The sequence below is a fragment of the Ochotona princeps genome, chromosome 1, assembly GCF_030435755.1.
Source record: "Ochotona princeps isolate mOchPri1 chromosome 1, mOchPri1.hap1, whole genome shotgun sequence".
Lineage (NCBI taxonomy): Eukaryota > Metazoa > Chordata > Mammalia > Lagomorpha > Ochotonidae > Ochotona > Ochotona princeps.
In genome coordinates this window covers 55,137,599-55,161,912 of record NC_080832.1, presented here as the reverse complement: position 1 = coordinate 55,161,912, position 24,314 = coordinate 55,137,599, and the positions used below count along the sequence as shown (strand labels likewise).

At 50.2% G+C, this 24,314-nt stretch overlaps 2 protein-coding genes across 2 annotated transcripts in view; one reads left to right on the top strand and one right to left on the bottom strand.

Moving 5' to 3' along the window:
* The window catches only part of CRYBG1 (crystallin beta-gamma domain containing 1), a 192,819-nt gene extending 178,956 nt beyond the window's left edge, over window positions 1-13,863 (top strand). Inside the window, exons 14-22 of the mRNA XM_004580515.3 lie at window positions 2,158-2,284; window positions 2,468-2,500; window positions 3,364-3,476; window positions 4,870-4,999; window positions 8,188-8,327; window positions 9,533-9,656; window positions 10,030-10,188; window positions 11,564-11,726; window positions 13,628-13,863. Of these exons, the coding sequence (XP_004580572.3) occupies window positions 2,158-2,284; window positions 2,468-2,500; window positions 3,364-3,476; window positions 4,870-4,999; window positions 8,188-8,327; window positions 9,533-9,656; window positions 10,030-10,188; window positions 11,564-11,726; window positions 13,628-13,716 (1,078 nt within the window). The 3' untranslated portion in view covers window positions 13,717-13,863. The remainder of the gene's footprint in view (window positions 1-2,157; window positions 2,285-2,467; window positions 2,501-3,363; window positions 3,477-4,869; window positions 5,000-8,187; window positions 8,328-9,532; window positions 9,657-10,029; window positions 10,189-11,563; window positions 11,727-13,627) is intronic.
* A 2,327-nt stretch (window positions 13,864-16,190) lies between these two features.
* The window catches only part of RTN4IP1 (reticulon 4 interacting protein 1), a 53,857-nt gene continuing 45,733 nt past the window's right edge, over window positions 16,191-24,314 (bottom strand). The window contains exons 8-9 of the mRNA XM_058660219.1: window positions 23,375-23,467; window positions 16,191-16,331 (exon numbers count right to left, since the gene is read on the bottom strand). Of these exons, the coding sequence (XP_058516202.1) occupies window positions 16,224-16,331; window positions 23,375-23,467 (201 nt within the window). The 3' untranslated portion in view covers window positions 16,191-16,223. The remainder of the gene's footprint in view (window positions 16,332-23,374; window positions 23,468-24,314) is intronic.

Genomic DNA, 24,314 nt, shown 5'->3' with positions numbered 1-24,314 from the left:
AAGCAGTAGCCCAGCCCAGGGACATGAGGGTGGGGTTTCAGGGACCGCTTCCCATGGTCCTGTTCAGAAATACCCAGGCTCAGTGGCCTCACACTTGCCCACTTGCTGAACTTTTATAGCTCAGAGCCAAGTGAAGCACTGCTGGAGGGAGAGTGCCAATTCCTGTGGCCAAAGTCCGCTTGTCTCTGTTCAAATGCAGGACACAGGGCTCCTGCTAAGAGGCCATGGTTGCTGGAGCTGCTTGTGGGACTTGCAGAACCTCTGTGGGTTCTGGTCACCCCTGCTCACTGGCTGTTTTCCCTGCACACCCACAAGTACCTGGTGTTTTTAAGGAGGTCTTGTAGGTCTGATTCCTGGCTCTTGGCTCCGGCTTCCTGCCCCTGCACACCCTAAGGAGACAACAGGTGATGGCTCAAGGAATTGAGTCCCACTACTCACATGGGAGGTTAGACTTTAGGTTGGCCCACTGCTGGCCGTGGCAGGCATTTAGAGAGAGAGCCAGCCGACATGCTCTAGGGGTAGATAAAGAAAAAAATGTTTTAAAAATTGTCGAGGTCCTGGAATGATGGAGCGGGCAGTGTTTCCCCCAAGTTGGTGATGGGTGCTTGTGGCAGCTTCTGCATTCATGTGGCCAGCTGTCCCAGCTTCATTTCAATCACCTGAGGCTTTTTGCAATGTTCTTGCCTTTCTCAGTGGCTGTTCAGTTCCTAGTTATGACAGTTGTTGTTTAAATCAGTCCTTTAGATGATAAAATGATCATCTGGTCTGATTATCCAGTGTAGGGACTGTTTGGAGACAGAGTGGGAGAGGCAGGTTTTCTGTTTGGTAGTTCACTCCCCAGTGACTGCAATGGCCACAACTGCAGAAAGATTCTGCAGCTTCATGCAGGTGTCCCATGTGGGTAGCAGGCTGCCAAGTATGTGTGCCACCTTCCAAGGAGCTCTAGCAGGGAGCTGGGTTGGAAGTGGAGCAGCTGGAACTCAAAGTAGTGCTATGACAGAGGATGCTGTGTTGATGGGGCGGCTTAACCCATTGTGCCAGAACACTAGTCCCACATTTGGCTTTCTAGAACCATAAATGGAAGGAAACTCTCTGGGCATCTGAGAGCTCAGACCACCAAGTGAAGAAAAGAGAGACCAGTGAGCCTCAGAAGACACAAACCTGTTCCGGCCATGAGTTGATTATGTCACCTGCTGAGGTCATTTCCTGTCCAGAATAAGCAGAATTCCCCTAGCTCGTTGGCTTTCCCATCTGTGAACCCTGGAGGTCCAGGATGCTGTCTTTTATTTTTGCATTTTCCAAGTATGAGCACAGGGTACATGGGCAGTGTTGGTTGAGTGCAGATGGTTTTCACGTGTGTACAGCGGGATCCCCGGCATACCTCCTGATGTGGCAGTGTGATAACCAATGTCAAAGTACCTTAATTCCAAGTCCCTTCCCCCCATCCAGGTCCCGCTTCTGTAGGTGTGGGCTTCCTGGGGACAGTCAGTTGAGTTGAGGCAGCATGGAGTACTCCACACCCTAACAGAAAAACTTGCCTCCCTTCAGAGATGCTGTTTTTAGACAGGAAATAGCCTCATCATGTGGTTTTGTCAATTCCCCACCCTCAGTACAGATCTCTGAAAAGATAACACTTGGAAGCATTGGGAGGGCGTTTCCGTGTAGTGGTCCTGTGTGTTCTGTTATGCTGACGACACTGATCGTGTCTTGTTGGAAATGCTTTCTGAAGCAGCTCTTGAGGTCCTTGGCGGCACGTTTTGGGTGGCATTTCCTCTGTTCATGGTTCTCCCTTGCCGTGGGTGGCTTGTTTTGTAACAGGCATAGTGGCTTCCTGTCGAGCGTTTAGGGCTGATAAGAGTTCCAAGAAGCCGGTGCCTCCTAGTCCAGTTTGTCTGCTTCACAGGATGAAAACACAGCAGAGAACCCCTCCAGAGCTTGCTTGAGGGAGAGGATTGGAGCAGGGAGAACCCCGTGGACATGACACTTTCATCCATCCCACGGACAGGCTTGTCTGCTCACAAGGGTTCCTGGAGAAGCACAGAAATCAGGGAGACTGATGGGTCCAGCAAAGGAAATGACACGACTGGGGACTGACCCACATGTGTGACAGTTTCACGTGTTGTGAACCTAGCCAAGTCAGTGTTTGTTTTTCCTCAGGTGGGTGGCCTATGAAAATCTGGACTTCACAGGAGAGCAGTATGTACTGGATAAAGGCTTTTATACTACGTTTGAGGACTGGGGAGGCAGAAATTGTAAGATCTCTTCTGTTCAACCCATAAGTCTGGTAAGAACTTACATATCCATACATTCCACACTTCCTCCATGCGTGCTTCTGGTTAGTGTCCCACTGACTGTAACAAAGAGACTCTGAGTTTGTTTGCAAACAGAAGGTGTGATGGTTTTGGAGTAAAGCAAACGTTTCAAACATCCCTGTTCCATTCATTTCCTTTTCTTTTCCAACTTGTAGGATTCGTTTAATGGCCCAAGGAGACGAAATCAGGTAAGTGTGAAATATTCTTTATAATTGAGAGCCTTCCCTCATGGAAGCTTAATTTATGTAGAAAATGTCAAGAGATGTGAGACATGTTGCTTGCTTTATCCGTGGAAGCATAATTTTTTTTTTTTGGTAAAAAAAAGCAATTTAAGGTTACTTTAGTGCTTAATTGAAAGCAGTGACCCATGTCTAAATATTTCTTATAAGATGCTCATAATATTAAGACATGATGTCAGAGTTTACAGGAATGCACTAAAATAAATATTTCAAACAGTGGTGTATGGTAGTTTATGTAATACGCAGTGAAGCAAATTTTCTTACTTGCTGTTTCTGCATGAGACAGGCAGTTTATGTGGTCTCACTCAAGCCCTTTGAATTCTGACCCTTTAAATCAACTGAAGTATTAACATTTGTTACGTAGGCCTTTTAATGGAGTGTTCAGCCAGCGCTAATTACAGAGGCCCACACCCCAGCGAGGCCTCCTTTATGGGCATGTACAAGATCTCAGTCAGCAGGTATCTTCCATCGACGTGGAAGGAAACGTTGCCACACGTTTCCAAAATAGAGATCACAATGTTAGGACTGGTGAGCCATCACTTGTGGCCACAAGAAAGCTTTCAGGTGCCTCACAGCTGGTTAACAAAAGGCTGTTCTATAGAAAGCAGCCTCTGTTGTTGGCTTTTCCTTTGATGTCTCTGCATTCAGACAGTCGTGAATCGTACAGCCAACGTGTTTCTGACTGATCGTTAATGTAGACACAATTTATCAGAGCAAGAGTTAAGACACACCATGTTGGGGCCCTTGTTTGAAAAGCTGGATGAATTCACAGATTTAGGAGGATAATTCTGCATGTGTTTACTTTCTCGAAGATTCACTTGTTTTCAGAACCGCAGTTTCAAGGTCACAGTCAAACTTTTGAAGAAACGACGAGGCAAATTGAAGACTCATTTTCCACCAAGTCGTGCAGAGTTTTAGGAGGCAGGTAAGCAATACAGTGGCACGACAGAGCCATGTGGCTGGGACAAGAGAGAATTCCTGAGTGTGTGACTGGAGGGGAGATGGTGCCCATGGGCTTGATGCTGGGGAGGAGAGCCAGGTTGGACTGGGGTGGGGGATGGTGGGGTGGGGCTTGGTGCTGGGGAGGAGAGCCAGGTGCTGGGGAGGAGAGCCAGGGTGGACTGGGGGGGAGGGGATGGTGGGGGGGGCTTGGCACTGGGGAGGAGAGCCAGGGTGGACTGGGGGGGAGGGGATGGTGGGGCTGTGCAGACTCCTCCTGAGCATGTGGGTCTCAAGGGATGCCACAGGCAACAAGACAGGACAGAGGCCATGGGCTCCGAGGGCCCTGCACGGTGTGACAAAAGCTGCACTGCGGAGGAAGAACCTCAGGAAAGCCTTGGACAGTTGGTGCAAGGAGTGATGCATTAATAATGACAGTAATAATTAGTGGCTTTAATCATGACGTTCTCCTATTTCAAGAGGAACAGGAGAGAAATAGAGCCCATTCACTGGCTCTTTCCTGTCCAAGCCAAAGTTGAGAACCTGGAGCTCCATCTTGGTTTCCCATGTGGGTGGCAGGGGCTCAAACACTTGAGCCATTTTTGTTGCTTCCCCAGATGCGTTAGCAGGGTTGGGGATGGGAAGTAGAGCAACCCACAACACCAGGTACGATCATAGCTTTTTACGGTCTACCTGGCCCTGTCCCATCATCCAGCATTGCACGGGACACAGTACACTGATTTTGCCTTTTCACACACACAGCAGTAGTGCAGTCTCATCTCTTCTGCTTCCCATCTCAGCTCCTCTCCACTCCCTGCTCTGCACCATTTATTCTGGCTAGTCATACAAACTTCAAGCAAGCAGGGACTTTGATTCATTCTCTGCTAAATCCCCAGCCAAATACACAGTGAGTCCTCGATAAGCATTTATTAGGACCGAAATGACAGAGAAACACAGGCCCCTGTAGGGACACAGAACAGATCCCCCTCTTCACTGTAAAGCTAAGTCCCAGGGATGCTGGGAGCTCCTGGCCCAGTGCAGAGGCCCTTCCTGGGAATAGTCTGCACAAAGAGAAGTACCAGGAGGTGGCAGCTATCAAAGGGAGAGTAGGTGATTGTTGTGTGGGCTTGAAACACTGCTGGGGTGGGAGGAGCCAGGCAGGCTGGAGGGTGGAGCAGTAGAGCAAGTAACCTCAGGGAGAAAGCAGCCATGCATCCCCAGTGCAGAGTTATGTTTCCTGCATGGTAATTTGTCTCCAGACAACATGTAGTATACACAGGTTGTCCTGAAGATAGAGTACCGAGTCACCAGTGCCATGCTTATTCTATAGTGGCTGTCCCCTAAGATCTGCTATATGTGTCTGCCTTTTCCTCTCATAGCTGGGTGGCGTATGATGGAGAGAACTTCTCAGGCAATCAGTATGTGCTAGAAGAAGGCCACTATCCATGTCTCTCTGCCATGGGATGCCTCCCCGGAGCCACATTCAAGTCTCTGCGCTTTATAGATGTTGTAAGTATGTCGCTATGAATGGGGTGTCGTGCCAGTGCGTGGGTCACGGAGCTGATGGTTGGCATGGGGCCTCCGCATGGACAAGCTCCCCAGGATCCCCGTGGGAGCTTCCCACCTTACGATGTGAGATCTCTGTTACGTTCCGGCCATGGTCTCAGGCCCAGGTGTATGGCATTGAGTTAGTTTTGACCCCCGGTTTTGGCTGCCTTTCTCCCACCTCGTCCACAATCCCCACTTTTCATTCCTCTCCCGGCTACAGGCACCTCTTCTAATGTATTTGGGATACATCTTAGATATTCTTGGAAAAATATTCTCTAAAAGAGAATTAAACCTAGGCTTTGATTCCCATAAACATTATGCTACAGTTTTTAGTGCATTAAAAACGTAACTGAATACTTGCATCAAGAATGTGTAAATTCTGTCTTTTGCTTTCTGGGCATCTGGTTTATTGAGTCTGACACAGTATTTTGTCATCCAGACCTACTCATTGTAGTCCTCAAGACTCACAGCCGGCAGGACTGTGGTTGGGAGTCTTGTGGCTGTGGGGCTGCTGGATCTGGTGTGTTACGAACAGGCAGTTTCAGTGCTGTAAAAGCCCACTGCAGTAGACTCCCAGTGGTGGCTGCGTGTGGGTTCCTGCTTCCCACATTATCACTGTTGGAGTATTCTGTCCCTCTGATTCCTGTCAGTTTGATGAATGAGTATCAGATGTCACCTCATCACTGGTTCCATTTGTGTGGAACTATCACAGGATTGCTGTCATACTCTTAACTACTTCTCTCCCTAGAGGGTTGCCTGTTTATATCCTTTGCCCAGCTCTGTATCCGGTTTCCTGTATCTTTTGTTGTTTTTACTGATTTGCAGAACACCTTCATAGGTTTTGTGATTTGCAATCAGAGAGCATCTTCCAGTTTATCTCATGTGTGCTAATGCAGGGTGTGGTGTCCCCTTTTGGAAGAAAGGCTTCATTTTCATAGTGTCATGGCTGAAATCAATAGAACAGCACTGCAAGGCAGGCTTCAGAAACTGAGGTCTGATTATGTCTGTGGCTTTTTCATTAAAAAATAGCCAACTGTAAACAGATGTAGTTGGTAGTGTTTAAGAATGCATGCACCTACCGGTTTGAATAACTAAACTGCTGCTAAGATAGGAAAACAGCAGTGATACATGGGAAGATGCTATTCGCTTATCAGGATTGCAGTAAGACTGTAAACATTTTTCATTTAATTTTGTTTGAAAGGCCAAATAGGAGAGACACAGACATAGAGAATTCTTCCATGACTGGTTAACATCCCAAATGCCTCCTACAGTTGGGGCTGGGCCAGGCTGAAGCTGGAAGATCAAACACAGCCTGGGTCTCCATCATCCGTAGCAGGAACTCAACTACTTGAGCAGTCATCAGCTGCTGCTCCTCAGGGTGCATATTATCAGGGAGCTGGAGCCAAATCCAGGAGCTCCAACAGGGATTCAGGCACCTTAGTGGCTTCTTAGCCACTGCACCAAACACCCACCCCAAAGCAGGCTTGTTGCTAGTGAAGCTGCCTAGGAATCTGCAGGCAAGCTGCAAGCATGCATTTGGAGTTCTCAAGTGCCTTCTCTCAACAGAACTTGGCATGATGTTGATGCTCATGTCAGTCTGATAGTGCCAGCTGAAGGGTGGCTTTTCCAGCTTCAGGCTAGGACGTGAACATGTTGCTCATCCCACAACTGCCCATCCTCTGACATGAATACTTTACAATTATGGAACTGGGTTTTGGTACCCACCATCAGCATCTGGAACATTTCTCACATGCCATCTGTGCAATGAGTGTGCAGGTGTACAAAGTGGACCGTCCACCATGGATTTTTGTTCTGTTCCTTCCATGTGTGCTCTGTTTGACCTGATTCTTTGCTCATACAGGCAGGTCAGTACCTTTTTACCATGTCAGGGCACAGGTGCCTCAAAGAAGCAATAAACCACTACACTCCAGCCACAAAACTTTTGGCAAGTGTAAGGGAGCACCTTGTAATCTCCACGTGCTTCCTATTGTCAGTGCTGTTGGGAGTGTCATCGTTAGGGTCAGAAGGGTCTGTCATTTGAAAACACAAATGGCCAACTTTTACTTTTTCTGAGAACCAGTGAATTTTTGATGCCAGCGTGTTCTTTGAAATGATGGGCAGCTTGATCTTGGGACTCCTGCTGTTTGTTATTTTCCCTCCTGCCTGGACAGTCCTCCAGGATTGTGTGGAAGCATGAATTTTACAGAATGTTGCCACGAGTCACTTTTTTTTCCCCTATAAAGAGCATTTGAAAATACATGCAGGGGAAGGTGCCTTGATCAGATACCACCACTCTGCCTCTTTGTCCCAATGAGAACGGCCAAGTTAACAATTCCAGTGGAGTTCCTCTCTTCATGCTGAAGCAGCTTGGCTGTGAAGGCTGGGTGGGGCATGAATCAGCAGAGAGAAGCTGGCTTGTTTGTTCTATCTCGTTCCTCCATTCCTCCCCTCCCTGTATTATGCCCTAGTTTTAAAGCAATCTTTAAAGGGAAAAAAAAAATCATGTTGAAAAGATTGCTCCAGGCACACACTCATTTCTTGTGTCTGGACTGTTTGATGTGCTGTAACACAGGTGATACCCACCTGCCTTCCTGTCTGGCGGGAGAGTTCCTGCCACTCTGTCCTCCCGCATCCTGGCCTTGGCACTGCCAGCGGCCCTGGGCCAGGAGCACAGGGATGGCTGGATTCAGGCGGATCTTATGCTCTGTTCTTTTTTTTTTTTTAAAGATTTTATTATTATTGGAAAGTCGGATACCGGATATATAGAGAGGAGGAGAGACAGAGAGGAAGATCTTCTGTCCGATGTTTCACTCCCCAAGTGAGCCACAACGGGCCGGTGCGCGCCGATCCAAAGCCGGGAACCTGGAACCTCTTCCGGGTCTCCCACGTGGGTGCAGGGTCCCAAAGCTTTGGGCCGTCCTCAACTGCTTTCCCAGGCCACAAGCAGGGAGCTGGATGAGAAGTGGAGCTGCCGGGATTAGAACCGGCGCCCATATGGGATCCCGGGGCGTTCAAGGTGAGGACTTTAGCCGCTAGGCCACGCCGCCGGGCCCTTGTGCTCTGTTCTTAAAACAGAAAGATTTTTCTCCTGTGTTTGCATTAACATTAACCAAACTGAGTAACAGCACATCACTTCTGCTCCTCAACAGGAGTTTTCGGAACCAACAATTATTCTCTTTGAAAGAGAAAACTTCAAAGGGAAGAAGATCGAACTTAATGCGGAAACGGTTAATCTCCGATCCCTGGGCTTCAGCACACAGATACGCTCCGTTCAGGTCATTGGTGGCATGTGAGTGATCTAATTCCTTGTCGGGTCAGTACAGTAATTTTTAAAGTCTCATTTGATCAGATTTCTCTCACTTGACTTTAAGTGAACTGACACGGAACACCTAGTTTTCTGTAGAAATCACTCTTTATGCACTGTTGTTGTACAGTTTTTCCACTGCAGAAAACCAGGTTTAAAAACTCTTTCATATCCTTATTCCAATTTCTAGCTTATTTTGGGCTAGAACCTTGTCTTTAACATCCTCAAAATCTTTGGGGGGGGGGGTGAGAATCTTTGTACCCAAGTGCTCAGCAGATTTACTGAGTATTCTTTTAGCAGATAAGAAAGGGAGTGCTTATTTTACAAGTTCTTTTGGAAGCCGAGTCCTTTGATTCTGGAGTTGGGATTTCCCTTTGTCAGGGAGTGACGGTCAAGGCTGTGCCAATAATTAAAGGTTAACCTGGGAAGAGTTTTTTTTCTTAATGTTAAATAATTCCGAAATGGAATAAAATAGAAAGATGAGCAGGTACTATCAATGTAACAAGTGTATTTAAGGAAGTTTTCTTTTACTCGGAAAAAAATTAAGGTATTATCTGCCTGTATTTATCAAGTGTTGGAGAGGGCCGGGCCATTTAGGGTAGCAGGTATTGAAGTCCTTTCCCCAAATGACCACATTGTAGAGCTTCAGGATGAAAAACAGCGCCCTCTCGTGGTGTGTGTTGTTTGTGCAGCAGTGAGGCCCAGCAGTGGATTCTGAAACTCACAACCCTCAAGGGTGTGAAAGCAGCACTTTGAGGGGTTGTCTGGAGCTAAGAAAGATTACTCTCTCTTTAAACACACTCACACACACACACAAGATACTTTCTTGTGGTCTGTATTTCCATACACTGATAGCTCTGCAAATGTGAACCATTTAAATAACCTCAGGATCCACTGTTAACGATTGAAGGTATTTCGTAACAGTGCCAAGGAGTCCCAGTAAGTCTATATCAGGTGCATTACTGAAAAGACTTTAGATCTTTCTGGCATAAGTAATCCTACACCCACAATGTGCTATCTGTCCAGAGCCAATGGCTCTAAGTGTTCTAGAAGATGGGGTTGTTTCACCTGCCCAGCCCCAGTGGATGTTGAAGCTTCAGTCTAGAACTGGAGAGCATTCTCCGTCTGCACAGTTGGGGGTCCGCTGTGGAGGAAGACCGGCACTCACTGTGGTCCTGTTTTTTTTCCAGATGGGTCACTTATGAATTTGGTAATTACAGAGGTCGACAGTTCCTGCTGTCCCCGGCTGAGGTGTGCAACTGGTATGAGTTCAGTGGCTGTCGCCAAATAGGTTCTCTGCGACCCTTCATTCAGGTATTCCCTCCTCCTCTGGGATGTGAAGAGGGCCTCGTGTAAATGTAAGCCAAACAGGTTAGCGCTGATGCAAACTTGAGATAGGCCTTGCTTCCCTCTCCCACCCAACCCAAAAGGGGGCTGTGGCTGCTCCCCAAACACTCTCAAACCCAAGAGCAGACATGGTGTGTCCCAGGCCCTGACTTGTGCGCAGGCAGGCTGCCCGCCCCAGGCCCTTGGAAATTGTTAAATGCACCTTACCCAGTACCCTCTGCACCTGCTGGCCAGAGCGCTTCTGATCCCTCACCCACACGTGGCTGGAGGTCTGGGCTTGCTCAGGGCGCGCCTCCCCCAGCATGACCTCTCTCTGTCTGCCCTGCTTTCTGTCTTCTAGAAACGAATTTATTTCCGACTTCGCAACAAGGCCACGGGCTTATTCATGTCTACCAATGGGAACCTGGAGGACCTGAAGCTGCTCAGGGTCCAGGTCATGGAGGATGTCGGTGCCGATGATCAGATCTGGGTGTATCAGGAAGGATGTATCAAATGCAGGGTGAGCTCCGGGGAGCCCGCGGGCTGAGAGCTGGGGTGGTGGCAGACGATGGCTCGTCCTCGATTAGGCCTTTGACCTTTCTGCAAATAATAAGCGCTTTTGCACAATTCCCGGTGTGCATTCAGAGAGAAAGAGAAAAAAAAACCACCTTTCATACTCTGATAGAACAAGTCTTGATTTTGAGGTAGTCAAAGAAAAATCAAATTTTCTGTGTTGGGCTCCACTTTTCTTTAGCCTTGGTGCCATGAACCAAAGGCACTCTGGGTCACCTTGTGTTTTTGGAGAAACCCCAGGGAAGGGGATGACAGGCGAAGGGATCCCCCTGGGCCCAGCCATGCCCATTTCCCTGTGCTCCTGTGACGCAGCGGGGTGGGGAATGCCCACCCCTCAGCTCCTCCAGTGTAAGTCCTGCGGAGAGCTGGCGAGAAGCTGAATGACGGCAGGTTGTACGAGAGGACCTTGTGCTTCCACCAGGCACGTCTGCCTTTACTCCCCAGCTTCTACAGGCTTGCCCTGGGGGCTCCTGAAGGTTTTTAAAAGCATGCTTCCCCCCATCCTCACCCCAGGTGTCAGCAGCAGGGAGGCAGCCTTAGCAAGAAGCGCAGGTTGTGGACTGCTTCTGACAGGGCTGGAGGGAGAAACATCCTGGCAGCAAATAACGGTTACTGTTCAGACATGCACAGGAGAAGAGGGGTGCCAGCTTGGCCTTGGAGTTACCTGGGTGATTGGAGGAGACAGTGCCAGCCTGCAGTTGCTCAGAGGAGGTGTGTTTCTTGGCCACGCGTGGTCGCGACAGGGAGCACCTGCCCATCCTTAGGTTAAGGGTAGATAGAGTGCAGGGAATGACTCGGAAACTGTTTTCACTAAGACACCCCCAGGGAGTGTACTTTCTTGTTCTAGCTGAGTAGTGTGCCTTTTCAGGGAAATTCAGGTGTGATTTCCAAAGGAAGGGCAAGAGACACCAAAAAATGCCACCTGAATCTGCTAACCTGCCCGCTGGCCACCTGGTGCTACACAGCTACTGGACAGTCGGGCCCGCCGGACGTGACACGTCTGGTAGAAGTGGCCCTGGAAGATTCTGTGAGGGAAGGCTTTACCATCCTGAGGCTTTTCTCACTACTAAGACAGGGGGTCTTACACAGGGCAGAAGTCTCTCTTCTTGATAGACAAGAATCAGGAACTTTCCATCTAAAGCACAGGGCATAAACATTGGATGTTTGGTTCTAGTTCTTTTGGCTGAAAGCTGACATGTCTAATGTGGGGCAAATGAAGCCAGGGACCAGGAGAACTGTAAAAACTAAATAAATTCAGAGAACTGCCATGAGACTTCAACATGCACCCACATCTCCTGAGGTATCTCCTTTTCTCTAAGCAGATAGCGGAAGACTGCTGCCTGACCATTGTGGGCAGCCTGGTGACGTCCGGCTCCAAGCTGGGCCTGGCCCTTGACCAAAATGCCGAGAGTCAGTTCTGGTGCATGAAATCCGATGGCAGGATCTATAGCAAGTTAAAGCCAAATCTGGTTTTGGACATCAAAGGTAAGGATGAATTCCTGTTTTCTCTATGATCATGTGTCTTGAGAAAATCTTTTGAAAATGGTTATTCCTGGCTGTTTGCGGAGTGAGCCAGTGGATGGGAGATATTTCTCTGCCTTTCACATAAATAAAAAGGCAACCTAGAGCCTGCATCCAGAGCCAGGTTCTCTGCTGTGGGATGTGGGGATCTTAACAGCTAGATCAAGATGCTTGCCCCTGGGTTTCTTAACAGGATGTTCTTAACTGCGTCTCCCCGTGAGTTTTCTGAGGCAGCCTTAGGTTTCCCGGGTATCAGCCACAGCGGCAGGCTCTGTGCTGGCCGCTAGGGGGACCTTGTGAGAAAAGCTGCTTTGGCTTCCAAGAAGAGCCCGGTGTGGGCTGGCGGTAAGGACACCTGTTTCCTGATCCTGGCTCCCACATAATGGGTGGGACTGTCAGAGGGGCCTCCTCAGGGCTGCTCTTAATCCTTCAGTCCTAACAGCCTTGTTAGGGCTGTGTGCGGTAACTGCACTAGAACGCCGGAGAATGCTGCCATCTTGTGGACGTGAGGGAGTAAGGTCACACACGAGGTTGAACCTCACATTAAAATTGACATGAGGTGGTTGTTCTCCTAAGTATCTCCTGTGTTTGGATAATGAGTTATTTTGGCAAACATATATGATCCCAGACCTCATACCTGTTAACAATAGTCGAAACTAAGAAACAAAGGTCTGTGATGATTTGGATTCTTTCCTGAAGTGAAAGAATGAATCGTGATTTCTCAAGAACTTTCTAATCTTCAGGCTTCTTCTTGGAATTGATGTTAACGTACTCAAAAAGTACACGGAGATACCATAACCCTGAAAAGTAAAACAAAACAGGGGACACTGTTCCCTTTAGATAATGAAGATACTTTCTTAATTCTATTTTCCACAACCTTTTGGCGTTCTGGTACAAGAAAAAAGTTGAAATCCATGCATATGAAGGGCCTTGAATAAGGAATTTGAGACCCACGCAGTCTTCTCGTAAGATGGGTTTTCCACGAACTTTCTGTAGAATCCTCATACCTCCTGTAAACCGAGTGTTGTATGGGGTGTGTGTGATGTTGGAGTGTGGGGTTTCTAGTCCCCCACTGCAAACTTGCATGGGAGAGCCCCCCAGCACCTTCACCTACCTGGATGGAGGCAGCCCCTATGTAACCCCTGAGAGTAAACCTGTAAGTCACAAAAGGATGGGGTATGACCATTTCTGCAGCTGTGCCTCTTCAGACCTGGAAGGCTTGCACACCGTATAAGGGAGAAACCGGTGTTTTCTGCTGCTTGCCTGAGGCGGAGGTGGGTTATCTGATCCCGGCCACACTTTGTGTCCTTACTTGTGGCTTTGTGGGGGTCCCTGGTGGTGTGCACATAGACAGTACTTGGAAGGATGCTTACCACACACCAGGAAACAATTCAGATCTGATGTGTCCACTGCAGGAAGCCCGAGGCTGTCTTCAAGGGATCTGAAGTCCCTCTTACTGACTCGCAGGCAGGAGCCAGTTGGGGAGTTCTTGGTACCCGATTTCTAGCGCGGTGGAGTGCACCACTTCCGCGCACAGCTTTTCTTCTACACTGGAGCAGGAGTCTTCCTGTCCTACTGCAGCCTTCTGGCTGGCATCCCACGTCCCCTCTGATTTGCCACAGCCAGGCATCTGACAGCTGCACTCCCCAATGCATCTTGGTCCCTTCTGCTCCTTTCTCCTGCTCTGTGCTGGCCTCTGTCCCCTCCAACTTCTGGACTGATGGATTGGAAGACCCTCTGGGGCCGGCTAACCACCATCTCTCTGCATTTTCACGCCTTGTTGCCTGTGCTCCGCTGGTGCTGGGCTGGCGTCTGCCGCTTTGCCCCAGGCACATCTCCTGTTTTGATCACTTCTTTCTTTCCAGGGGGTGCGCAGTATGATCAGAATCACATTATCCTCAACACCATGAGCAAGGAGAAGCTAACGCAAGTGTGGGAGGCCATGGTCCTGTGAGCTGCAGCACGAGCCTGGAGGACTTCCTGTCCCCTGCGAGCCGCTGCCAGGGAAGAGCCGGCGGGAAGGCGGCTTCTGCTCCGGGGGTCGCGGAGTGGCTCTGGGGTCGGATTGCCACAGGAACCAGCTCACCTTGGCAAGGACTGTCGTTTGTCCTCCTCTCACGCCTCGTCTCTCCTTGCAGCAGCTGCCAGGGGTTTTGTCAAAATGTTGTACCCAGAATTCAAGACTATGTACCTTGGCAGTGACTTCCCAAGACGGGGACAGGAGAGAGCAGGAGCCTCAGCAGCCGTGAGCCCACAAAGCCCCTCGGAGGAAGGCAAGAGTGCAGCTTGCCCGGCACAGGCACGTTCAGTATGTGAGAGCAAGTGCCTTAGAAGGCCTGTAATCTGGGTCACTGGCCTTAATGTTTACCGGGACCAGTAATTATGTTGTATACTCATAAGGAACTCAATAAATCAACAAGATACTATCCTCTTTCAGGTAATATTAATGAGCAGTAAGTTTACAAATATTTATGCCCATGGCTGCTGAGACGGACAAGCAGGAGTCGGGTGGACAAGTCCCCAGGGGTGCCCAGCATGGCCCGGGTGGCAGCAGCTGCTCCAACAGTATTACCACGGCCTAACTCTTTAGTCCGTCTTGATTTACCCACAGGGACCCAGGCTGTGATCTACCAGGAATTTCTCCACTTGGGGGTCTCTGGCCTGCCTTCCTGCCCAGGCTGCCAGGCTCCTGATGGGAGGTGACCCCTGGTGGCAGAGCCCAACGGGACCCAAAATCAGTTCCAAAAAATTAGGGAACAACACACATGGGGTGTGTGGAGCAAACCGTGGGGCTCTGGTGTCCGGAAATGCAGTTAGTGATTCCAGGATGCTGCTCAACTCTTACCTACGGACAGGGCCCGGGCTTGGTCGTGCTGTGCACATGGTGGCTGCCAAGCCTCTCCTTGCATGCCACCTTCCTCTTTTGGGTCTCATCTTGAACATGGGTGCTGTCGTCACAGGTGGGCCAGGCACTGTTTCCTTTTTACCTGGTCCAAGCACACCTCTAAGTCCTAGAACATGAAACCTCTCTGAGGTTTACAGTATGCAGTTAATCACTAGGATAGCGTATCCTCCAGCTTTTCAAACGTTTGTACGGGTACCCAGCTTCAGACCTGTCTGTCTCGCTCTAGATGGACAGCACTGGATTTAGGCCTTCACTATGCCATTAGACTAGGGTGGGGCAAGGATGGTCTACAAGAGTCTGTGCCAAAATTCTCCCTAGAATAAACTTGTTTCTGGCTAACTGTCTGAAATTGATCAATGGGGGCTAGGGGTGGGGCTACTGACTGGACTGATACAAGAGAGCGAGTGGGTCAGCGGGGTGGGAGCCTGGGACAGTAGAGGAGCAGGCTGGTTACAGGCCATTGTGCCACGCATGCTCTGTCCGGGCTCAGTGTCCAAGGCAGTGAGCATGAGAGCGGGTGAGGTGTGGGCTCATCTCAAGTGTTTGACCCCTCTGGGGAAATGAAGTCCAGAGCCCCTGGGTTTATAACCGAGCACCGTTATCTTGCAAGGTACGTTTGCACTGTCCAAGCCCAACATGCTCACCAGTGGGTCTCGAGCAGCAAGAAAGTAAGTACAAAGTGTCAAACAGCTCTCCCTCAGAAGCTACCTGCAAGGCCCCAAGTGCAGACGCAGTGAGCATGACAGGAAGTAGTCACTTACCCTACGAGAGTGGAGCCAGAGCACGGGTCCTGGGGACAGCCAAAGGCGGCCCTCTGAGGTCATAAAACTGTCACCTTGGGACTCCATCAATTCACTCGTGGGAAGGGGGGGCCTTATACTGAGGTTTCTAAAAGCCCCTCTCCGCTCATCCTGAGAGACCAGGAGTAAACAAATCACTGGGGGATCTTGACCTAAGACCCCAGGAGGGTGGGCACGTTGCAGGCAGAGAAGCCCACACCAGAGCACAGGAGTGGGAAGGGAAGCCCAGAGCCAGTTAGACACAGTGCCCAGTGAGCACCTCAGGGCGGCGCTGACCTAGGTGAGCTTTTTATGCTAACATCCACCCACACATCCAAAGTTTTAGGGTTGGACAAACAGTAAAATTGGAATACTCAAAAAATTAATAGGGAAATGGCATTCAAAGATTTTGTTTTGGTGCCAAAAAACCATGTGAACTCACTGCACAGTTTTCCCCTAATGCATCTTTCCCATGAACTGTTTGAAAAACCCTTCTATAGCATTTACGCTCCCAGGAGAGGTGACCATGTACAAAGCTGATGGGAAAGAACAGCTTGAACCAAGGCCGAGAGCTGGTGCTGCCATTCTGGTGGCTGTTACTGGCAAATTCTGGTGGCTGTTACTGGCAAACTCCTGGTCTAAAAAAAAAATTTTAGACTTACATCACAGATTTAGGCATCAAATGTGGAAGGTTACTTAAAAGGTATGGAAACACAGGCACTCACCCAGTGAGACCCAGCAACAGCTCAACTGCACATGTTTAATGTTTAATTAAATTTAAACAACGTTAATCACAGTCTTGCCCCGGGCGTGTCCCTTTTCCACCTTCAGGAAGGCTTCAGGAACTTGAGAGAAAGGAAAGGTTTGCTCAATCACGGGTCGGATCTGTAAGACACAGAGTGGTGGCCCGGTGGGTAGGAATGCCAGGGTCTCCCCAGCGTGTCCTTCAAGGCTGGTCTCTCCTGGGCTCCTTGTGGGCCACATCACACCTGTCCATGGCGGTCACCTCAGCTCCTCCACGACCCCATCTTCTGTGCTCTGCCATTTGTCTCCCACCCCCTACCACGCCCTGGCCTGGGATGCAGAGACCACCACCATCCCCACCTTGCCTTCCCATAGATGCCATCTGTATGTACCTGGGGTGTGGAATGCTAGCACCTGTGGCTCGTGCTAGACATCCATCTCGGAGGATCCTGGTGCCCTTCCAGCCCGGGGCCCACACTCCCTTCCCAATCCCCTTTCCACTCGGCTGCTGCACTTGTTATAGCCGAGTGTACCTCTCAGCTATTGGTTACCTGCCATGGGTAGTAAACCCCAGAGCCATGTATATGTTCCTCCTGTCCCCTTCCTGGCTGAACCTACAGAAAGTAGGTTGTTTTAAGTGTCTGGCTTGTTTACTCAACTGTAACGTGAAGCACCTCTCCCTGGACCGCCTGCAACAACCAGAATGCATATGGTAGGAACTTGCGGGGGAAAGCCAGTATGCTAGCGTGGAAACAAGGTCGTGGGTGCCCTGTCCTGGGGGCCCTGCTGGTCAGGATGGCCAGGGTCTGCCAGCAGGAAGGGCCTTTGGAAATGAGGTCCCTCCTGACTCCCCTTTCTCCCCGTGCAAAACAATCCAAACTGCTCCTTTTCCAAACTCCAAAACCCAGCCATGATTGCTGTCCCCTTTCCTCCCGGTGCCTCAGCAGCACGCCCACCTCCCACAGCTGAGAGCCAACCCCACATCTTCTTCTGTAGTCCTCTCACAAGATGGAGACGCCTTCTTGTGACAGCATCCAATGAAACGTCCTCCATGCGACTTGGCGTGCAGCCCAGTCACCAAAGGAACACCTCAGACTCCAAACGCTCCCATCTCCAAAGTACCTGCACATCACAACAAGCTGCTCCTAACAGTAACAGCTGACACCTGCTGCCCTCCATGCTGACAGATGTCGCAAGAGCCCTGCGGGTTAAACCTAACTTAATCCCCATAACCCCCTTCTGGGGTAGGTACATTTTACAGATGGAAACACCACAGCACAGAGGTCAACGAACTGCCTAGCAGCACACCGCTGCTCAGCAGCAGAGCCGGATCGAATCTGCTCTCGGGGTTACACACGTCTTGCACAGCTGCCCACAAAGGCTGAGCGGACCGGTAAGGACGGGTCACAGCCTGCAGGGACCTCGTGACAGCTGTGCGGCATGTGTGCTACAGAGGACATCACTAATGGATGGCACTGAGGGGCAGGCTGAGCCTGTCCCTGGATCCCGTTCAACACTGCAGCCGAGCCGAGCTGAGCCGGTGTGTGGCCCCCTCGCTCTCTCCATAAAAGGATGGGTGGACTGCATTCAGGTGGCTTCCAGAGGTCCTACAGTCCACCTGAATGCACGGTTCTCTTGCTGCTGGGACCTGGACACAGACTTTAACAGCAGGCCCCTTGCTGGGACAGCTCCACTGAAGGGCTGGGCTGGGGCAGAGACCAGGCAGGTGAAGTCAGCATGCCAGGGCGTCTGTATGCACATGACTGTGACAATGATGCAGACTTCTGACTTAGCCTTAGGGTCCCAAACCCAAATCCACATACAACCATCCATTTCGCAAAGACCTCCTTTGAAGTGACAGGCACTAGCCGGCAGGTCCACAACACGCTGGACGCCCACGTGAACTGGCTGAGCTCGCATCACTGCGCTCCCTCCAGAGCTCTGCCTGGAGCGCCGGGGCCTGAACTGATGACACAGGCAGCCCTGCCCTTGCTGCTTTAATCTGGCTGTTTCAGGCCTATTGTGGCCAATGAGCTGAGAGGGCTGACCGTGGCATAATGAGTCATTCAGCAGTTCCCGTAAGTGACAATGAAAAAAGGGGGCTTTCACATGACAGGCAGGCAAATGCCACCGCTGGCTGAATGTGGGACAGCTAACGGAGATTAACTGGATAATGAGACCCTGTCTGTGGACAGCCTCACGGCAGACCTAGGGTGTTTGTTGGTTAGACAGAGGGATCAGAGTCAAAAACCCAGCGAGGGGAAAGCAAGGTTACTCACAGAGAAGTCCCTGCATTTATGTGATGACACTGCTGGAGTCCGCCGGGCCCCGGGAGCCCTGTTACAAAGCGGACAGGCTCGACACCACTCTGCCAGCCACATGTGCACACACAGCGCTCACCGCCAGCTACACACTCCTCCACTCGTGCACACACAGGCAGGCTCTCCTGGCCGCACCCTACATTCCTCCAATTCCATACCCCTCCACACCCCACAACTTGGGACCTGCTGCCTGACATCCCCTCCGTCCGTGAGGAACAGAACAGAGGGCCAGGGAAGCCTTTGGCCTCACCACATGTGGCCTTGCAAATTGCTGCTGTCCAGCCATGGGCAAGTCCTCCACCCAGCATGGGGCGGAGACCCTTGCTGCTCCTTGAGGGGAAGACTGGAGACCTGTGGGCACTGCCTGGAGAGAGCCATGGCCGAGGCAGGCGTGGCGGCAGGCGCAGGTACCCCTGGAGTGCCATCTTCCCAGGGCAATGCCCGAAATGGGGGAGCTGCCCAAGTTAGTCTGTTTTGAGCAGAGGATGCTGTGGCACACGTGTGTGCTGAGTGCCAGGCTGGAGCTGTCAGGAACAGTGCCAAATACAGATCCTGCCTGCACTTCCTCTACGGGACAGATGCTGACTGCAGAGACCACGTCGGCACACCCCCCAGCGGGGGCCCGGGGCCTCACCCTGCTTCCAGCACAGAAGCTACTGAGGGGAGTGTGGGGGTAGGCGAGGAACACGAAAGGGCTCTGCGAGAAGTAGAAATCCACACGCCTGTGGCGGGACCCCAGGACCCCTGCTCCAGTATCACCTCCAGGACAGGTTAGGTCCTTATTCTCTGTGATACACTGCAAGGTTCCAGGGTCAGGATAAAGAGCAAGAGGAGGACAGAGGGAGAGGCTGAGTTCTACTTAGATCTGGTGCTTCTTAGACACCCTCTGTCCCCCAGACAGAGCCCTCGATGCAAGGAGACTGGGTGGGGAGCTGGGAGGGCATGATGGATGGGAGGAAACACGCCCACACTGAAGATCCAGGGCTTGTCCCTGGGTCCCCCTCCCTTACGACCAAGGCCCTCACGCCCTCTGCACACTTTTCCTGAGGGAGACAGTGGACAGCAGAAGCCACACAAACTTCAGAGACCTCGGGGCCGGGGAGCCCTGAGATCTCAAACCTCTAGGGAAGCAATCCTGGGCCACATTCTCCCTTGCTTGGAGCAAAACCCAGCTGCCCTGGGGAACACTGGATACAGAATGCAGTTCACAGCTGACTGTAGCACCCTGCAGTCCCAGAGGAACCTGGGAAACTGTCTATCTCAGAACTCAGTAACCAGCCTTCTGGGCTGCGATGCTCCACAAAGTGGGCTCTAGATGCTGTGACTGTTTCATTGAAAGTGAGCAAATGGGGCCTGACATGGTAGCCTAGCAGCTAAAGTCCTTGCCTTGAATGCACCAGGATCCCACTATAGGCACTGGTTCTAATCCCAGCAGCCCTGCTTCCCATCCAGCTCCCTGCTTGTGGCCTGGGAAAGCAGTCGAGGATGGCCCAAAGCCTTGGGACCCTGCACCCATGTGGGAGACCGGGAAGAGGCTCAAGGCTCCTGGCTTCAGATTGGCTCAGCTCCAGCCACTGAGGCAGCTTGGGGAGTGAATCAGCAGATGGAAGATCTTCCTCTCTGTCTCTCCTCCTCTCTGTACATCTGACTTTGCAATAAAAATAAATAAATCTTTTTTTAAAAAGTGAGCAAATGAAGTGATGTTTCAGCCTCACACTGCACTAGCCACACTTCAAGTGTCCATGCAGGCAGGACACTGCCCATCACTCTGGAAGGTTCTGGTGGTAGCACTGTTGGGTGCAGTCAACACATTTCTCTATACAGGGTGAAGGAAGTTTTCTGAATTAAATAGGCCCTGATTGGAAGCAAAGCTAAATGTATGCTACTAAAGAAAAAAAAAAAAGGTATAGGGAGCCACCTGCACTGCTCCCAGTATCCGATATGGGCACTGGTCTTCGTCCCAGCTGCTCCATCTCTGATCCAGCTCCCTGCTAATACATCTGGGAAAGCAGAGGGAGATGGCCCAGTGCTTGGTCCCTGCCACCCACATGGGAGATGTGCAAAAAGCTCCTGGCTCCTGCCTGACCCAGTCTTAGCTGCTGCGGCCATTTGTGAAGTAGATGAAAGATCTGTTTCTCCCTTCTCTCTGTAACTCTGCCTTTTTAAAAATATTACTTCTATTAATTTTTGTAACTCTGCCTTTCAAATAAAAACAATTTTAAGGATCAAGGTGTACAATGGTATATTATCCATTAAGAAGGAAGAGAAGAGAAAAATACGCTTTGGGGGTACTTCAGACTTCATGAAAAATGCAATTAAAGGATCATTTTGGTGCATAAAGTTTGAAGTGTAGTCACAGGTTTTTAATATGCATTTTCTGTAAGCTCTTTGAAGACAATCACACACACACACATATACACACACACATTTTTCCCCTATTTTGATAGATACGATGTCCCAAGAATCCTAAGAAACTGGCAACTTGAGGTGTGTCTGACAATCTCAGTGACTGAGGGACTAGGACGTTGGTTATTCTTCAGTCTTTCTTTGTTTATTGTATTGATTCAAGAGGCAAGGACAAAGAATGGATGAACTCCCATCTGCTGGCTCACTGCCCAAATGTCTGCCTAGCCGGGGCTAGGCCAGGGCAAAGCCAGGAGCCAGGTATTCAACCTGGGTCTCCCACATGGGTGGCAGGGATCCAATCAGGAGCCTTTACCACAGGATTATCCATTGGCAGGAAGCTGGAATCAGGAGCAAAGCCAGGCACTCCTTATAGGTGTTTCAAACCATAGCCTAACTGGTTGGTCAAATGTCTGACCCAAAGGAAGAGTTCTTAAAAACAAAACAAACAAAAAAACACAACAACAACAAAATATCTACTTCCTGGATTTTGAACCTAATCTCAAAAAACAACTCTAGCCTTCCCTATCTGAGCCCAGATAACTTGGTCATTAAACACCCAGCCAAAGCTTGGAGGAACGGAATGCCTTGGTCCAGTTTAATGAATCTCTAATAACCATATATTCTCTAAGTACACTACTGTTAAGACTTTCCAACTTCCCAGTTTAAATAGGCAAGGACTTCTCAGGGCAGGGAAAAGACAAGACCAGAGCTCACAGTGGCAGCCGGTGGCAGCTCTCAGTGAGCACAGTCCCTGACCCCTTCCCAAGCCCAAATGGACAGGTGCCAGAGAAGAGAATCCCACCAAGAATCGGCACCCTCCATCAGGGAGTTCTGTTTTTGCCCGTGCCCTCTCACAGCCATCCTACAGGTTCCCTGCTGGCTTAGTCAGTAGATACGCACACAAGTCCCTCTCGGCTCTGTTTCCAGGCAGAGACAGCATGTTGATGTCATGTTGATGGCAACAGGTATGTGAACGGCCTGGAGGCCACAGGACAGGGACGGGCATGTGGAGGACTTCCAGAGGACAGGGTCCTCTTCGATCTTGGGACTCCACTGACTTCTCTCGTGATTATTCACTTACTTCTTCCTACACATAATATAAGCCTCCCACGGGATGAGGGGACACCATACAGAGAGGCCCCGACACAGGCACATTTAGCAGAGATCCCAGCACCCAGGCCACATTAAGCAGTCCCTGAAAAGACACACCAACCTGTTATCAGAAAGTTTTGGAGACAGTAGCAAGACATCTTTTATCACACAATTCCTTGGCTGCCACAGATCTTAAAATCTTAAAAGCACAAAACTTACTCAGTGATTCCCAAAACCATCCTTTCCAAAATCAAAATGAAAAGTTGCTGGGGCCAGTGAGGGGCAGGTGCCAGCAGAAAGCCCACCTCAAGGGGCCTCGTCCCATGTCTGAGCATGGATCACGTGACAGGAACTCTGGCCCCTGCTCCAACCTTTTTCCTGCCCAGTACAAAACGACAAGGACAAGAGACGATGTGAGCTGAGTCCCAGCCCAGATCAGCCTCAGGCTCCAAGATGGCAGCTGAAATATCTGTGAAAAATGGGACCGAAACTGTCATCTTTTGCAATCCTCCAAAATATACAAAGTTTTCCAACCTCAAATTCCATGTTAGTGCTCACTAAAACCACAAGTGCCAGCATCAGAACGTGCACTGCATTCTGAATTATTCCTCCAGAAGCGGCACATCACGGAAGTTAACACCATGTAAGAATCCAAATAAGCAGCGGGGGTAGGGGGAAAGGAAGGAAATCTGGGGAACCTGTCAGCCCCCCAGGAGCCATGGAAGGCCTTTTGACAGACAGGCCCACTGCAGGTTAGACACTGGCAGTCACAGCATACCAATGGCTGCCCCCACCCCCATCCACGCCCTAGACCTTGACCTCAGACACAGCGCTTCTCTGCCCGCGATGTCATGAGTGCAGGAATGAGGTGACGAGAGGCCTGACTGCCCGTCCAGCTATGTGGGGATTCAGACTTCAGCCAGTTGGTCGCCCTGACTCATCTGGAAGCTTGCTTCATCTCAGGCCGAAGAAGCTCCAGAAGCAACTGACGCAAAATTTTCCCACCTTTGTGTCAGACTGTCTTCCCAGTGTCATCGGTTACCAAACCATTAGCATCCCAGTGCTGACCTCAGCCCTGATGCCTCCTAACCCAGAGCCTTTGGCAAAATCACACACCTTGCCCAAGGCCTTGCCACTTCATCTGTAAACCAGGAGGGCTGGCCTGGGGGTGGGTGGGGCAAGCAGGTGTTTTTCAGATGCAGCAGTCTGACTGCCACGGAACTAGAACTAAAACTGCACACTTCCACACGGCGAGGCAGGCTGGTGGAGCCCACCTCTGGACAGCTCCCCTTGGCTCCATGGGCATGTCCACAGGTGGTGCTTTCAAACCAAAGGATTCCAATATGGGTTTGCATGCACACGTACCTTTCCTGCGTCCACCAGCTCTGCAATCTCATCCAGACATGGACCACTGGCCATGAAAAAGGCCCAGCGATAATGCACACCTTGCCAGAAATGCTGACAAAAAAAAAGATGGACAAATGTGTCAAATATAGAAATGGACAAAAATCTGACAGAATATAAATGTAGGGAAAAGCATGCACAGGATGAGATGACTTAGACACACTGACTTCCCTCCCATGTCATGGACACGGTGCTCGGCGCCGGATGTGCTGCACGTGAGTTGACAAAGGCACCGCCACAGCACTCCAGGCCGCTTCTCCAAGATGACCATCAGTCATGCACAGAGGGCTCTCCTTCAAATCATGACCTCAGCATCCTGGATTGCTTCCCTTGGAGGAGTCCGGGGTGGAAATCGCTGAGGCTTTCCCACCAAGACAAGAAGCCTAGAGCCTCCAGAAAAGAGCTGTTTACCAAAACTTAAAATGTTCAGGGGCAGTATGGCACAATATATATACCTAGATAGAAAAGAAACCAAATCTTTTTTTTTTTTTCTGACTCTGATAGCTATAAAGCACATTTAAAGGCTAAATGTAGCACAAGTTCCTTAAACACCATGACTCAGTCTTCCCCGTATTTATGGAAAATGCCAGACTATCCAATCTAAGATGGGAGGAAACCTCTGCAACTAAAGATTTTTAAAAAGATTTATTTATTTATTTGAAAGGCAGATTTTACAGAGGAGAGAGAACAAAAGAGAGGGATCGATCAATCTTCCATCCTCTGGTTTACTCCCCACATGGCTACAAAGGTTGTAGCTGAGCTGAGCTGAAGCCAGGAGGACAGTAGCTTCCTTGAGGTCTCCCACATGGGTGCAGGAGCTCAAGGACTTGAGTCATCCTTCGCTGCTTTCCCAGGCCATACGTAGGAATCCAGGTTGTAAGCCAAAGAGCTGGGACATGAA